Raw genomic sequence first — 16,517 nt, forward strand, 5'->3', positions numbered from 1 at the left:
TATGACACATACCGTGTGTCAATTTAAGAAATGTGGAAACATGCAAGTTGGATTTCATCAGTATTCATAGAACCATAGAATGGCCTGGGTTGGAAGGGACCTTCAAGATCTAAATCTGCCAGAGAGGATTTGCTGACAAGCCTGGATTGTAGGCTGGCAGACTGAAATGACTGCAAGCTGGAAAAGTCACCGAATGCTTGAAATGCTGTTTTGTCTACAGCAGTGATAGTGTTAGATGTTCTGGCTGCCCTGGCATTGCTCAGCTCCTGTGAGGAGTGGAGGAACTTGAAGATTCACCTTGAAGGTGAATGTGTACTGTAGCTGTGCTTGGTTGCAGTGGTGTACTGTGACTGTTAATGCTGTACCTGTTCTGTGTCTTGTCTCACTTGCTGATACCTGAACAGACAGCACGAGTGTTGTGTGCTGGTCTCACAGGATCAGCCATTGCATTTCTCCTTCCTATATGTTAGTATTAGATTCCAGAAGGCAAAAAGAATTTGCATTTACAGTGCTGTCAGAGTCTGTAGGTGACCTACTGTACCTTCCCTTCTGTGGCTCTTATCTAAACTGCAAAATTTGAATTTAGATTCAGCAATGAATAAAAAATATATGTTTTAAAATTCATTACTTTTGGGCTCTCAGCAAACAGTTAAATAGCAAATAATAAAGAGAGAAGACTTTTAATAGAAAGATCCCTGCAGTTGTGAACAGATGTCCTTAGTGAAGAAGCACAGTGCTTTAACTGAGCACTGGCTGCCATCAGAAGTTTCTCCTCATGGAAAGACTGTTGTTCACTGGCTTTATTTTTAAGGCTTTGTTCTAAATCTGCATTCATATGACACCTATGTCCTTATTAAATTGGCATGCTAGTTTTTAAGTGGGCAAGAAGCCATCCTAACAGATGGAAATGACTACAGGCATGCCAGGGAATCAAGAGTAGTGTTTCCTAAGGGAGACAAAAGTGGTGTTAAATCTTTATTACCATTTTGGCTGCACATATGAGGCAGTCAGGAATGAAGCCTGTCTGTGATTTCACTGAAGGAGACACAAATGTCTTTTTTAATGACATTATTGCATTAATGACTTAAGAGTTTGAATTATATTTACCCGGTACATAAGAGATCATTAGATCTTCTGAAGGAGAATAGGATGGATAGAGGGTTAAAAAAACCAACCAAACCCAAAATAGAAACTATAACTGCTCAGTCTTTGACAAGGATGAATCTACCTGTCCTTATTCAGGAAGGTGCTGCCAGGGAACTTCTATGAGAAGTGTGTTGGGTTGATAAATATGTATAATGCTGTATCTTTTGACAGACCTTGATGAAGAAAATGTAAGATACTCAAACTGTATGTTGATGTTTTATGTGTTCAAATGAAGTTTGGGGCAGCCTGAAAAAAAATAGCCAGTCAGAACAATTGGGTATTTTCATGCTTTTGAACATCAAGGAAGAATCAATGTTGTTGGCAATGTTCTCACATTATTTATCAAGTAGCAAAGAAAGCAGCTAGTACTTAAATAGGCATCTGCTCCCCTCTGTGTCTCTCCCTCATCTGTCTTGAGCTTTCTTGGGGCATGGGAGGAGATGTGGACATGTGAATTGCTTAATCATAGACTTATAGAATCATTTAGGTTGGAAAAGACCCTTGAGGCCAACCTATCGCTGCCAAGTCTGTCAAGAACCATGTCCCTAAGTGCCACATCTGCACATCTTTTAAATCCCTCCAGGGATGGTGACTTCACCACTGCCCTGGGCAGCCTTGTTCCATGGCTTGACAACCCCCGAGACAGTTTTTGCTTGTCTAATCACTTGCTACTTGAGAAACAAGAGCAATGCCCACCTTTCTGCAACCTCCTTTCTGGCAGTTCTAGAGAGGGATAAGGTCCCTCCTGAGCCTCTTTTTCTCCAGGCTGAGCCTCACCAGCTCCCTCAGCCAATCCTCATCAGGCTTGTGCTCCAGACCCTTCCCCAGCCCTGCTGTCCTACCCTCACATTCCAGCACCTCCATGTCCTTCTTGTCATGAGTGGTGCAGCACTGACAGGATTCGAGGTGCCTCACCAGTGCACAGTTCAGGGGAACAGTCACTGCCCTGTGGCCACACAGTTGCTGATTCAAGTCAGGATGCCATGGCCCTTCATGCCCACCTGGGCACACGATGGCTCATGTTCAGCTGCTGTCAACCAACACCCCCAGGGCCTTTTGTGCCAGGCAGCTTTCCAGCCGCTCTGCTCTAAGCCTGGAGCTCAGGTCTCGGCACTTTGCCTTAATGAATCTCATCCAGTTGGCCTCAGCCCATTGATCCAGGCTGTCCAGACCCCTCTGCAGAGCATTCCTACCCTCTGGCAGATCAGCACTTCTGCCCAATTTAGTGTCCTCTGCACACTTGGTGAGGGTGCATTCAGTGATGACTAGATCATCAAAGACTACAACATAAAATCTTATTTTTATTATTTTTCTCCATTTCTGTCTTCCACAATTTTCTTGGTTTTTCCCCCCCTTTTTTACCAGGCTAATTATTTGCTGATGCTCAAATAAGCACTTTGCTAATTTTGCTTACTTAACTTGTGCAATATCTTAGTATTATAATCTGGAATTTACATACTGATTCAATAAACTTTCCTTTGTCCCAAGGGGTTTTTTTTTCATGTTAATATCCATGGCAGGTTTCTGGGTTTTTTTCTTTTTAAAAGGAAATATTATACCTAAGGCTAGTTAAATGACCTTTGAATATCAATGTAGCTTGACACTTCAACATTGTTCACACCTGAAAATACACTGTAAATAATTGATCAGCTGCATATGTTAAGTCCTTCTAATAGACTCTGTATATCAAATATGGATCCAGTTTTAATTTATATTGCAAAGTACAATGGGGAGTTCCAAAGCTTGCAGAGTAATTAGCACTTAAAACTGGAGGAAATCAATTGTACCTTCTGCCTCAGCTGTTCTCTTTGTGCAATAGGAAAATCTGGGCTATGTAAGAAGCTCTGCTTTGTCCATGCTTAATAAGTAAGGAATGGCTTTATGGAGAACACAAACTGTGTCAAAGACTTACATTTTCACTGAAATACATGTGAGTGTGGTTTTTAAATGAGTTATAGACAACAGCAGTCAATTTGCAATATGGTAGGAAGCTTGAAGTGGCCTCTGAGCCCTGGTGTGGAGGAATTTTTAAATTCAATGAGGTTTTCTTCCATTCCTCTTTAAGGTATCCAGAGCAACTTGTAACTCATGATCTTGCCTACGCTTCCTGATTAGTGATCAAATGGGTATCACTGGCATGTGAAGTCAGATGTAATTTAGTGATTAATATACCCATAATACCTGGTTTGAATACCTAACTTTTTATTTTCTGTATGAGTATAAATGTAAAATGTGCTTCAGCTAAAATACAGGATTCAACTTGATCAATGACTTTGCTCAGTCTAGTCTCTTACTTTGCTTTTGAAATAAAACTCATTAGGTATAGATTTTTATTATCCAGTTGCTTCCTGTAACTTTTAAAGCTACCCAAAGGCAATTTTTATATTTTCTAGCTGTCAGACAGTTCAAAGGGACATCTTAATAGCTTAAAAATTGAGCTGGATATTATTTTGGAGAAGTGAGAGCAGTAAGTATGTTTATCCTGGCAGATGTGAAAATGGTATGTGCAAATAACATTCCATCCTCTTTGTGCGAGGTGAAAAGTGGCTGAGATGTCACATAGTTTGATGTGACTTTGAACTTTGCTGTTATGAACAGGCCTGTTAGCATAGCACTCCCTACTGATATGTTTTGAAGTGGCTAAGTTTTCAAGGCACTGTTTTTAAGAATGCTAGTTACAGGAAAAGAGTTGCCAGCTGAATTTCTTGCATCCTATTGATTTGGAATCTGTATTCCTTCATGTTGTTGCAGATTAGTTAAAGGCTGAATGTGTCTAAACATGTTCAGCTTTGTGTTGTAGTAGTTGTAGCCGTTGCTGTGTATATTGCAGATTGATAGAGTAATAGTTATTCATCCTTATAAAAGTGTACTTTATAGACAGCAGGTTTAGAGCAGAGAACTTGGGACATTGTTGCCATGTGTAGACATAGCTACAGCTGCAGACAGAGAGGTACAGCACTGCCCATCGTTTGGTTAGTGTCTTGGATCCACAGTGCTCTAGCAAACATGGGGGTTAGCTTGTGATGAATCATTCCTTCGGCATATCCTGCATGCAGTTAGAGAATCTGGATGAGAAGCTCACCATGAGCTGCAGTGTGAGCACAGCCCAGAAAGCCAACTGAATCCTGGGCTGCATCCAGAGGAGTATGGGCAACAGGTCAAAAGAGGTGATTCTTCCCCTCTGCTCTGCTCTCGTGAGACCCACCTGGAGTACTGCACACAGTTCTGGTGTCTTCGACATAAGAACTGCATGCAGTTAGAGAATCTGGATGAGAAGCTCACCATGAGCTGCAGTGTGAGCACAGCCCAGAAAGCCAACTGAATCCTGGGCTGCATCCAGAGGAGTATGGGCAACAGGTCAAAAGAGGTGATTCTTCCCCTCTGCTCTGCTCTCGTGAGACCCACCTGGAGTACTGCACACAGTTCTGGTGTCTTCGACATAAGAAGGACATGGGATGGGACTGGGTTTAAACTGAAGGAAGGAAAGTCTAGGTTGGATGTGAGAAAAAAATTTTTTCCTGTGAGGGTGGTGAGACACTGGCACAGGTTGCCCAGGGACGTGGTGGCTGCCCCAACCCCGCTGATGTACAAGGCCAGACAGGATGATGCCTTGAGCAACCTGATCTAGTGAGGAGGTATCCCTGCCCAGGGCAGGGGTTGGGACTAGATGATCTGTAAGGTCCATTCCATCCCCTAAATTCTAAATTCTATGAAAGGGAAACAGGGATGGGGCAAGAGTGGGTATCAGAAATTGTATTGAATCTGTATTTTCATACAGGTTAAATATATGTGACACAGTTTTTATGTCTCTCTACAGACATTGTGCAAGTGCTATGGATTAAAGTGACAAGAAACAGGTTTCTCCTATCTGTCTTTAGAGTAATGAGTTTGATATCATCTTTTCTGATATAGAAAACCTTGATGTTTGAGTCTATGGATTAAAAAAATGACAAGCCCTAAAAATGTCATTATTTATATATACAGGCATATATGTAGAGATGTATCTTTGTTCCTAACTTTCTGACAGTCTCTATTCATTTTCCAGAGACTGAAAATTTTGCAGTTGCCTATAAATTTTTTGATATGTTGTGGCACTTAGTTATTATCAGTAGTTGGCTGCTGTGTTCCGTTTGAGGATTAGCACCTTGTCATTTGCAGTGCACCATAGCTGCTGCTGTGCTACCATTGAGTAGCAATTTTGGCAATAAAGGATCATAGAGTAGTTCAAGTTGGAAGGAACCTGAGGATGTGTCTAGTCCAACCTCCAACTCAGCATGAGGTCAGAGCAGGTTGCTCCAGTTGGGTCTTGAAAACCTCCAAGGATAGAGGCTGTGCAACCTCTTAGCTCTGGTCTGATTGTCCTCATGACAAAGAGGTTTTTCCTTATATCCAATCTGAACTGCTTGCTTGGGTTGTGAGTCCATTTGTTTTATTTTACCTGATCCACTTGAAAATGTGTTAAATGTGTGTCATCATTCAGCAACACACTAATACAATTTTGGTCTTTCTCATAAGCACCATGAAATGGAACTTGGTTAGCAATAAAGGCTATATCCAATGGGAAAAAATTGTTACATATTGTTGAAGTGGTCAGAATCTTGATAAATGAGTCCTGTACTGATCATACTATGAACTCTCTCCCCAAATATCTCTAGCCTGTTGAAGGACAGTTTCCACAGATTGCAGTGAAAACAGAATGAAAGTTTATTTTCTAGCTTTTTCCAAAGTAGGGAGGTAATGATCTAATTCACAACTTGTACTTATTTGTTGGCTGAATATACAAACCCTTTATGTAAAAAAGGTGCTACTACATTTCAGTCAACTTTTATGGCATTGCAGGTAACTTTTAACATTGCTAACTATGTTTCTTGGTGCAAATAGCACTGTATGTGTTGCATCTATAATTAATCAGGGGTTCATGTGAGCAAATCAAGAAAGAATTTGTGAATTATCAAATCACATCTCAGTTTCAGAAAAGTGTTTGTCTGCAGCTGGTGACCACGAACCTGTCAGCACTGATGACTTTTGGAGGGGAGATTTTCTCTGTCTCCACGAACACAAATCTCTGCACAAGTATTTTTGGAGTGTTAGTATGTCCTGCTAGTATGCTCTGCTAAGTGTCTGGTAAGCACAGCTGTTTGGTGAATGAATCAGAGGGGTAGTCTCTGGCCTGCAGGAAGTGTGTCTGTGTGCAGAATTGGTCACATAAAGGACTTGCAAGCTGTGTGAAATTCGTTTTTATGCTGCTCTTTGAACGGGTCTCGTGTTATGTGTTCTTTAACTGCTGTTTTACTAGTGAGTTTGTAATTTAGTCATTGAGTAAGATTTCTCTTGTAGCTTGCAATAAGTGTTATAGAAATGATTACCAAGAGCAGAGATACTTTAGAGGCAAGAAATTATGCTGCTCTTTAGACGTGATTAAAAGCTCCTGGCTCTGTGTGGCTTGGAGCTGTTACTTGAAATAAGAATAATCTGCATGGATAGCTTCTGCTGCTTGAGCTGCAAAATTCAGGCATTTATAATCTACTTTGCATTCTTTTCCTTTCTTTCTTTCTTTCTTCCTCTCCTGTCTTCCTGTACTAGCACCCTAATTTGGGGTGATTCTGAGCCCCTGGCTTGCTTTAAATCACATTGGATACAGTTTCACCACGTCTCACGCTGCACTTGTTTATCAGGGACTGCACTGTATGTACTCTAAGTCATTCTTAAAAGGAAAAATAAAAAGCCACATTTTCATTTTTATTTGCAGTAATTTAAAAGTTTCTAGTTTTGTCATATTATTTTTTCAGAAACTGTGGTGCTGATATAAAACAGTATCCAATTGGTGATATAATTGTATTTCGAAAGACACACAAGAAATTTTGGCACTGAAAAATCAGTTGAGTGGAAATGCGAAAGAGCTTCAGCTCACTGACTGTGACTAAAAATGCTTCTGGAGTTCTAAACAAATTTGATTCTGAGGTGGAACCTTTTGTGGCCACATTTAGCTCCGTTTTCTTCCCAGGTTTTTTTTCATAAATATTATGAATCTTTGAAGCATCTACTCAGCATTATTCACACTGCTTTGCTGTGTTGTCTTTAATTACAATGCACTGCACAAGTAAGTTGGTACTTAAATCACTCAGTGTATCAATTAAAGCAGATCAAGAATCTCCTGTACTTTTTATTCTTAGATAGACCTTGCCTTCATTGAAGTTATTTCCAATTTGTATGTCTTGTCTTCCTGACATTTCCTATAAGCACCTCTGTCCTAAAAAGGCAATGTACATGTGAGATTGGGAATGTAACTTGCTATTTGTGTCAGCTTCCTTAAATTTAGGTAGGGATAAATGTATGCATAGCCCTCTCTCTTGTAGGCTTGGCAGGCCTTTCATCAGTCTTTCCCTCGTCTGCATTCTTTGATGTGCCTTTAGAAGCTAAGTTTCAAAATGATGCACGTAGAACAGTTCTGTTGCTGTTTGTGTCTTATTTTCAGGAAGTAAAACTTAATAAATGGGCTAATTTTCTTACATTAGAATCCTGTCACTACTTAAACATAGCTTATTTCTAGGTGCTTTGTCTCTAAGAGAATAATTTGTCCCCAAGTGTTTGAGATAAGCAAAACAGCCTTCAGAATTTAACTGAAACAAATTAATTTTATCACGAAGATCTGGTTTTGATATGTGAGAAATACTGTTGACTTAAGAATATATCACACAAGTTTAGGAGTATTCCTGAGGCACAATTGGAAAATCAACAATTCCATCTTGGAAGGGACTGTAGCTGTTAAACCACATCACGTTTCACTGTTTAGAGGAGGGTTGATACACAAATAGTATCTGATTTGTATCTGTTCTTAAGATAATTTGCTTTCTTTCAGAATGCAGGGATATTCTCCTTCCTGTGATTACAAAAGAGCTGAAGGAATTACTGGAAAGGAAGGATGATCAGCAGCTCCAGGTGCAAGAGAAGAAGTACTGTGTTGAATTACTTAATAGTATCCTGGAGGTTCTGAGCTGTCAAGACCCTGTAAGTATTGATGATTATGTAGATGGCCCAAGTCTGTAGTAAGCCTGAGTTGATTAGGTGGTAAATTATTGATGATTACTAATCTCTTTTAAATTTTTAATACAAGTCAGTGGCAAATTGAACTTTTCTCCTATTTTTTCATAAACTTAAATTAAAGGGCAGTTGAGGTATTACAGGTGAAGTACTGAAATCTGAGCAACCTGACTGAGCTGAAGATGTCCCTGCTCATTGCAGGGGGTTGGACTAGATGGCCTTTCAAAGGTCCCTTTGGACCCAAACTATTCAATGATTCTTTGATTAATCTAATTATTCAGAATACATTTCACAATTCATCATGTTTTATTTACAACCCCCCTTGTAATTTCTGAAATAAATGTTTTTCACTGCATAAATATCATAGTGTTTGGTTTATGCATTTGGCAGTATTTGGGTAAAACAAATCACTCTTTACAATACTTCTAGTCTGTAGTTCCTTTCTCAGACTCCTGAAATTTTGGAACACTGTCTGGGTGGTTGCTTTTTTCTCATTTGAAAGGACATTGAATTGACTTTCTAGTATCTCACTTTTTCATGGACAGTGAGTTATTCAATGAAGATTCACAAATCATTGGAGGAATTTATTCTGAGCAAACCTCATCATTAATTGTATTTGGAAAGTTGTAATTTCTCCTGTGAATATGTGCTCACTTTTCCTGAACTATAGTTTTCTGATACATATGGTCAAACTTTGCAGACTTTGAATAAAGGCAAGTTGTCATTTTAGTAGTTTTTCACTGTGGATACTTGGTTCATTTCCTACTAAATGCAATCATCATGGCACATTCCTTGGTTTCATAAAAATCTTTGAGTTTGATACTGAAGAGGCTTGTGTGGTTGCACAGGGCAATCTTTTCATGTGTGTTATGAGCTATTCACCTCATTGTTTTACAAGTAAGCACTTGAGGAGGGACTGATACAAGATGATACTAAAGATGTATTGGAACATTACAATTTGATGTGGAATTCTTGAGAGAAATGTTGAGAGCATGATAAGGCAAAAATTGAATTTATCAGCTCATAAGGCTCTAATGTAAAATAACCAGCTCTGTTGCTGTATTCAACAGGTAAAACACAGTCACAATGCAAGATGGAATAATACTTTCCGCATGTGTACCACAGAAATTATTTCCAAACTCAACAGTTGCTGTCCATAGTAACAGTAGCTGATGTGAAAGACTCATTAGGGCCTGCTGAAAATATGGGTTTGTAGCTCATGTTTGTGTGTGTGAGAACATTGCAATATGCAGAACAGCAGAAGAATTGCTGAGAATGCATTTAAAAAAACCCCAACCCAAACAAATACATTGACATTTGTTCATAGGCAGAGGCATTTATTCAATGGTTTGTTTTAAAGAAGTTAAACTGGAGTTTCCCTGTGAGATGTTTGCAGTAAATAGTGATGGACTTCTGATAAAAGGAGAAGAGTGCCTTGGAGCAGATTTCAATCAGCAGTGGTAGATGTGCCTAGCCCTCTGCAGGCATCATATTCATCAGTATAAGAAAAACTGTAGAATATTTGGGGCACCAACAAAAGAACCAGATGCTTCTGTTACAAGAAGTACAAGCCCTGGCTGCTTTGTGGCAACATAATTGCTGATCAGAGACAATATGGATTCTAGAATATATTAAGGTATATGCCATTAAATGTAAGACTGGTTTTTGTAACTACAACAGCAAATACATGGCCATCACTAGAAGTTTTTTCTTTCCTTGACAGAAATCCTAGGGTTATGATCTAATTTTTTAGCTATGCTAAACCCTGATCCTGCTTCAGGGCTAAAAATCTGCTTTTGAGCTGACTTATCTTGAAGGAGGGGAAAAGAGCTAAGGACAGGAACTCTTTCATACAGCAGTATTTGAGGCATCACACAGTCATTTGCCTTTAAGAGCCAGTGTAGATTTCTCTGGAGTGCAACAGAGATGTTTACATTCCAGCTAAAGTGAAGAGTGTTGTTTCAAGGCCAATACAGTTTTGACTTGCAATGGTAAGTACTTCGTGACCTGTACTCTTGTGGGCAAATGGAAAAGTTTCAGTGTATGGCCAGGCTGTTGCTTAGGCAGTGTCCTTCAGAACACCTGTACTCGGTGTGATCTACTTAAAGAGAATCCTTTTAGTAATCAACCAAATTCTTTGTTATAGCATTACACTTGAACCTTAAGATGGATGCAATTTGCTCTCCAACAATGCATTTCCTGTACCTCTTAGCCTCTTTCGAAGAAAAATAATGATTTGACCTGCAGGAGGAGAACACTTCAGGCATTAGTGGCAAACTCATGTTACAGTATTAATTGTAAGCCTAACTCTGTCTTGAAAACATCTCATCCATATTTCTTTTTTTTTTTTTTCATCTCAGTAGGGGCATCTGGTTTTTTATCAGTATTTAGAACTTTTTGTTAATTTAATTTTGACATTTTTGCATTGGATTTAGTCTGTGAAAATCACCAGAAATAGAAAATATATGAAAGACAGGGAAGAAGCAGCAGTAGTTCTGTGTTTCATGGGGTCAAAATCTATACTGTGAGGTGATCTCAGAAGTTGTTACAGAACTTTTGAAGCATTCATTTTCTTGATCAAAGAAAAGGATACTGTGATTTTACCAGCTCTGCACTACTGTTTTGCCCAACATTGTTTGGCGAGTGGGAACATGTGAATCATCAGATCCTTGTGTTCAAACACAGTTTCTTCAGCTGCTGCCTGACTGCTGGGCTCTGCAGGTAGCAAGTATGTTGTTAAAATCATTAGTTTCTGTTAAATACTTGATTTTTATAAATAGGCAGTCATAACTGGGCATCTGGGTGAGATGTTTATTTTATTTTAAATTGCCTCTACAGCAAAGAACTGTTGAACATAGATGGCCTTGTTTTGACTGAATCATGTCTAAAATTAGCTTCATAGCTGAAGACTGTGCTTTGAGCACCTGTGAAATACAGTTAAAGCTCAGAACTTCAAGTAAGTCATTGATGAAGGTCATGGTGAAATCAGTGATTTGTTTCTGTTTTAATTAAAAGCACTTCCCTTTTCCCTCTTTACAACAACTTTGATATGATCTGCCAGGGGCTTGATCTCTAATCTGACACACATCCTATAGTTTAATATTTACTGTATCAGAACAAGTCTTTATTTATAGTGCTTACACAATTAAATGAAATGGTAAATGCCTTCTCTCAGAATCTAAAATAAAATCTTGGTTGAGACTATACGTGGAAGAGAGATGAGGAATCTTTTCCTGGTCTGTGTACTAAGTCAGTAACTGACAGCAGTTGCAATTTTAAGCTGTTTAGCAAACCTTAGCAAACAAGCCTGGAAGCATTTTAGAATTGTACAGAAATTAATAAAGCATTTGCCTAACTTATGTAAGATCTTAAAACTTCAGCAAAAGTAAATTTCAAAGGAATGCAGCCAAGGAACCCGCATGTTCTTTTAGGGCCAGTTACCTTAAAGTCTTCTGCAGACACTTTTCAGTCAGAACTAGGCACAGTTATGGACTACATGACAAATAAAATAAATATTTATCCTTTTATATGTAGCTTTGTTTGAGTGTATGTCAAAGGGAGAATATGCAGTTCTAGAACTGGATGCATCAGAGGGTGAGGACCCTGGATCTGGGTGGTATAGAGTTCCCTCAAGGCAGCCCACATGGTGCTGTGTTTTAGATTTGTGACCAAAACAGTGTTGATAATGCAGCAATGAAAGTTTTAGTTATTGCTGAACAGTGCTTGGACCATGTCAAGGCCTTCTCTGTTTCTCACTCTGCCCCATGACATGGCATAGCCTAGAGCTGGGCAAGAGCCTGGGAGGGGACACAGCAGGGACAGCTGAAACAAATTGACCAAAGAGGTATCTCTTAGTGGATGTCTCAAGTGCAGGTTGTGTGATATTATACTTCCAAGGGAGCCATTCAGCTACTCTACATTTGTCACTGTCCAAATAAATTAGCACTCTATCAGAATCTGAAGTGCATGGTTGACTCTGAGACCATGGAATTGCTTTTATTTTTGTCCCAACTCTGTTAGGAGTTTAACTAGAAGATGAAAACTAATCAAGCACAAACTGCTTTTACCCTGCATAGAGTGAAATTGTGTTTGATTTGGATTTTCTATGAACCAATTTGTGTACCAATGTGTGCCATCCACCCCAACAATGAATCTGAAGGTGTTTGAGTTCTGTGGGAACACTTCCTACTGCTGACCTGTGTACCACATGTGAGCTCTGATTGTTCCATACCTTGGTCACCCAGAAGATCCTTTTCAACAGGGAAGGCAAGCACACATTTGTGATGACCGTGTTTAATTAAATGGAATAATACAATTCATGTTTTCCAAAGGAGAATTTATATATTGTGCAAGTTGTTAATTTAGGCTTTGAAAAAATGTGATGTTTAATCAAACGGATCAAAGCCAAATGGTAGGTTCTCTCATGTGATCCTTGTGAAGAAAGAAAGTGCATATCACAGTGGGTTGTTAGACTGTCTTCTGAAGCTAGAAACTGCAAGATAAAATGAGAGCTAAAATCTTGTGCATAGACTGTGTGAAAACCATTCTTATTAATTTAGCAATGTCAGAATTGAATGCCAATTGTTTCTTAGATTATCAAGAAGAGAGGGAGTCTCAGTTTCATAAAGAAAAAATTTTAATTCATTTGCTTCTCTGAAAATTCCAAGGTCGAGCAGAAAATAACCTTTGCATGCTTGAGCATATGTAATACTTTTTGCAGTAGAGGTGTGTTATGTGCTACTTATGAATTCAGAGTAGAGCTCATCTTTAGTAATGGAGTCATGGCTAAGTGTTAAACCCAGTATGTGATGTTCTGAGCTGTAACTAATAATGGTATAGCACCTCCTGAAATGTTGAAGTGAAGTTAGATTATACAAGTCCTCATCTCTGAATTTTCAAAAAAGAGGAGAAACTAAGGAAGAAGTGACTTCTCTGTGTAAAATGCTACTACCAGAGAAATTTAAATTTTAGAAAAGAAAGCACCAACCACAAACAAATTATTCTATAAATACATTGTTCATTTATAGAGTGTAATAACCTCTGAAATGCTGTGACAGGTGAGAAGATGATTTAAGCTTGTGTGTGTGTCATAGTCAAAGGACACAATAGGGCTAAATGGTAAGAAATAAATGGCTAGATATGAGGAAGGTTCCTGTTGCAAGGTGTGGTGGCCTGATCCGGGTTCTTCAAAATAAGACAAAAGAAGGAGAAAATGTTGGATGTCTGAGGACTAACAGAGTCAGCAGCAGTTTCTTCTGGAGTGGTATTGGAGCTCAGCCCCCTAAAAGATTGTTGAGAACTCACCATGTTTTTTGTGATTGTGATGTTCTTTCTGTAGTGTATCTCACATTAAAGGGTGCCTTGTCGGCATGAGCTAAATGGCTTTTTCTATCAGAAATTTGTTTAGACTTTTTCTTTCTCTGTTGCATGCTGATTACCAAAGTCGTCTAGTCACCAGAGTATGGTCAGTGAAATTGGTGAATATAAGGCTATTCCCATTTGCTCAGTGTTTTAAAATAAATAACCAAATGCCCTTGTTGAGGCAACAAGAGCAGCACTTAGTGAGGCCAAAGAGCTTCAGTTTGTGCCCTCACAGGGCTCTATGGTTAAATGAAGTAAACTTTCTCCTTTAGCAACTATGTACTTTGTGACTGCAAGTTAAAAATATTAGAGCTCCAGACTACCCTGAGGGCATTGACAGATGTGGAGAACTCTGATACAATTTGCCTCAACTATCTGTTATTGGGGTGATGCTGTTAAGTTATAGACTACTCAGCTACTGGGAGAACACAAGTCCCTTGAGAGAGATGGGAAGTGACTGTTTGAAACAAAAACTGGTTGTGGAGTAGACAGGGCTGAAATTGGACTGTGACACTTGAAGTGAGTATTCCACTGCAATTGCTGGAACTAAGGAGCAGTGTGAGTGAGAAGCATTAGTGCTGTTCTTTCAATAGGGCTGTTATATCACACAACTTAACTGCCACCATGGAAATAGTTGGTTTCTTCTTACCCGTACAAGAGATATGTCTTCAATACCAAACCTCTGTTTTTCCATTTACAGGCTTCAACTTATCACCATATTCAAGATATAATGGTGCAGTTATTACGCACAGTGAACAGAACTGTTATTACAATGGGCCGAGATCCCTTAATTGTGAGTAACATTTCAATGTATTTTTAATGCTTTGAAACTTGTTTTATAGCTACCCTAAAAAATGCTAATATAGAATTTGAGGAGTCCTTGTTTGTGAACTTTTTTTTAATTTAAAATAAAAGGTCTCAAGCTTTACTCTTTTCTCATTCAGCTGTGCCACTGAAGTGTCTTTTGAAGTGTTGTTGTGAGATTTGTACATTCTTTAAAAGAACAAATGATAAATCTGAGCTTAATTGATATTTGCAAGAAGAAGAATGTTTTACAAACCTGCATGAACAGGTGGAAAATAGTGTTTCTACTAATCTAAAGTGCAGTTGTCTGAGTAAAACTGAAAAAAACCAAAGCAAAACAAAAGAAAAAATCTATTCTCAGTAGCTTTTTAAAATAATGGGCAGATGGGAAAATATCTGGGGATGTGCTGGCACAGTGCATTCACCTGTGATTTTTTTTGTGGAGATTCCATGGTTTAAGAGTTGTACTCAAGGACAGACTGCAATTTACTTAGATTCAGTACACACCTCATGACTGCTCTTCTTGATTTAGACTCTTTGTGAGAATGCAAGACAGCTGCGTTCACTGGGAATTCCAGAGCTTGCCCTTCTGACTGTGCTCTTGTGGGAAGATGTATATTAATTTTTTGTGTTTAGAGATTTATACTATTCTGCAAAATCATCAGCATCATTTACTCAGTTGTTTTAGCCACAAGAGGTTCACTGCAAACCTTTTAAAATGTACTGTGTTTCTCTGTTATTTCTGTTGGGAGACCAAAATAACCATTTTAGATCATTGTTGGCCAAAGCATCTGTGTCTCCTAATGATTAGACTCCTAATAATTCAGTTATCCAGAGGAGATATTTGCCAGTGGTTGCTTCAAACTCCCTAGTGGCACATCTGCAAGTTTCAGAAATCATGTGAACTGTTTATCAAAACCCTGGTCTGTTGTTCTTGTGTGACCCTTGGATGTGTATCCATGGTCATGACAGGAAATGGTTTGGAATGATGACAGTGAAACTTTTAGGTCTCTATAGTGTTTGAAAACGTTTTTTGGACTTACAAGGAAAGCATGATTTGAGTGTCATGGATGATTTAATCAATCTATTAAGGAGTATTTCTGGATACCATAAACAGTACATGAAGATGCAAAATGAAGCTGTAGTAATCCTGCTTAAAAGAGCCTTATCATTAGGAAACAAGCTGGTTACAGGAAATTGAAATGGTTTGGAAAATCTGTTTCTTTTCCCCCCCCGTCTACTCTAACTTCTTCAGCTGTTTTAATCTAAAAAAATGGATTTTGAAATGCAGTTTTCTGAATGCTAATTATGCTCATGAGCACCTATATATATGTGTATATTGGGCATTTTAGTGGTTTTCCAAAGCAGAATGTCAATAAATTAGTGAGTTTTCCACAGCTGAGGCAACACCTCTTAACAGAGTAGTCTTTTACATGTGAAGAAATTGCTTGTAATGAACAAAATAGTCTTTTGCATTCAGAAAGAACTGGCAAAGTAAGCTTGTTTCATGCTCTGTGTACTACCTTTAGTTCATAGAGTTAATTTGCAGGTTTCCTGTCAACTTGAGAGGGTCAAACTTGCTAAAAGCCTGAAGGCTTCATCTTCTGAAAATGAAGTCCATAGTCAGGAATTGTGTCCTGTAGAATGTTTAGATGAGTTCAAGTCGCTGAAAGTATGGTGAACTCTGCAAGTACAGGTGGGGTATGTGGAATAGCTGCAGTCAAACTGTGCACCTGAGGTATACACAAGTGACATTTCAAATGGGACTAAATCTGTTGCTTACTTCCAGGAGAACAGAAGGTGACTCCTTAGCTTCTTAAATCTGTTCCTGTGTTTGTGACTATTGCGAGTATTTTTAATATCTTTTGCAGTGTAATTTTCTAGAATGTGAAAATGGTGTGGAAAGCAATGCTAATAGAATGTTGTACTGATAAAAACAATGGCTGCAATTCACAAGACCTGTAATTCATTGCAAGCTTAACTGCCTTGCACCTGATTTATTTACCTGAGTTGTTGTTTTGCTTTCAGGCAGGGATAAGCAGGTTCCTTTTCATATTCAGGTGTTCTTTTCACCACCTTCTAGCTTGTTGGCAGAGAAGGAGTTAAAAGGATTTTGGGTTCCCGTTGCCTTGATCTTTTCTTGCTGCAATTCCAGGTGAAGGGAA

General features: G+C 38.8%; 1 protein-coding gene across 1 annotated transcript in view; it reads left to right on the top strand.

Annotated features, from left to right (window-relative positions):
• The window catches only part of DOCK2 (dedicator of cytokinesis 2), a gene marked incomplete at its 3' end in the record, with an annotated part of 62,891 nt that extends 48,546 nt beyond the window's left edge, over window positions 1-14,345 (top strand). Inside the window, exons 26-27 of the mRNA XM_009073879.1 lie at window positions 8,006-8,154; window positions 14,249-14,345. Of these exons, the coding sequence (XP_009072127.1) occupies window positions 8,006-8,154; window positions 14,249-14,345 (246 nt within the window). The remainder of the gene's footprint in view (window positions 1-8,005; window positions 8,155-14,248) is intronic.
• Between the last annotated feature and the right edge of the window lie 2,172 nt (window positions 14,346-16,517).

The sequence above is a fragment of the Acanthisitta chloris genome, unplaced genomic scaffold (assembly GCF_000695815.1).
Source record: "Acanthisitta chloris isolate BGI_N310 unplaced genomic scaffold, ASM69581v1 scaffold8404, whole genome shotgun sequence".
Classification (NCBI taxonomy): Eukaryota; Metazoa; Chordata; class Aves; order Passeriformes; family Acanthisittidae; genus Acanthisitta; species Acanthisitta chloris.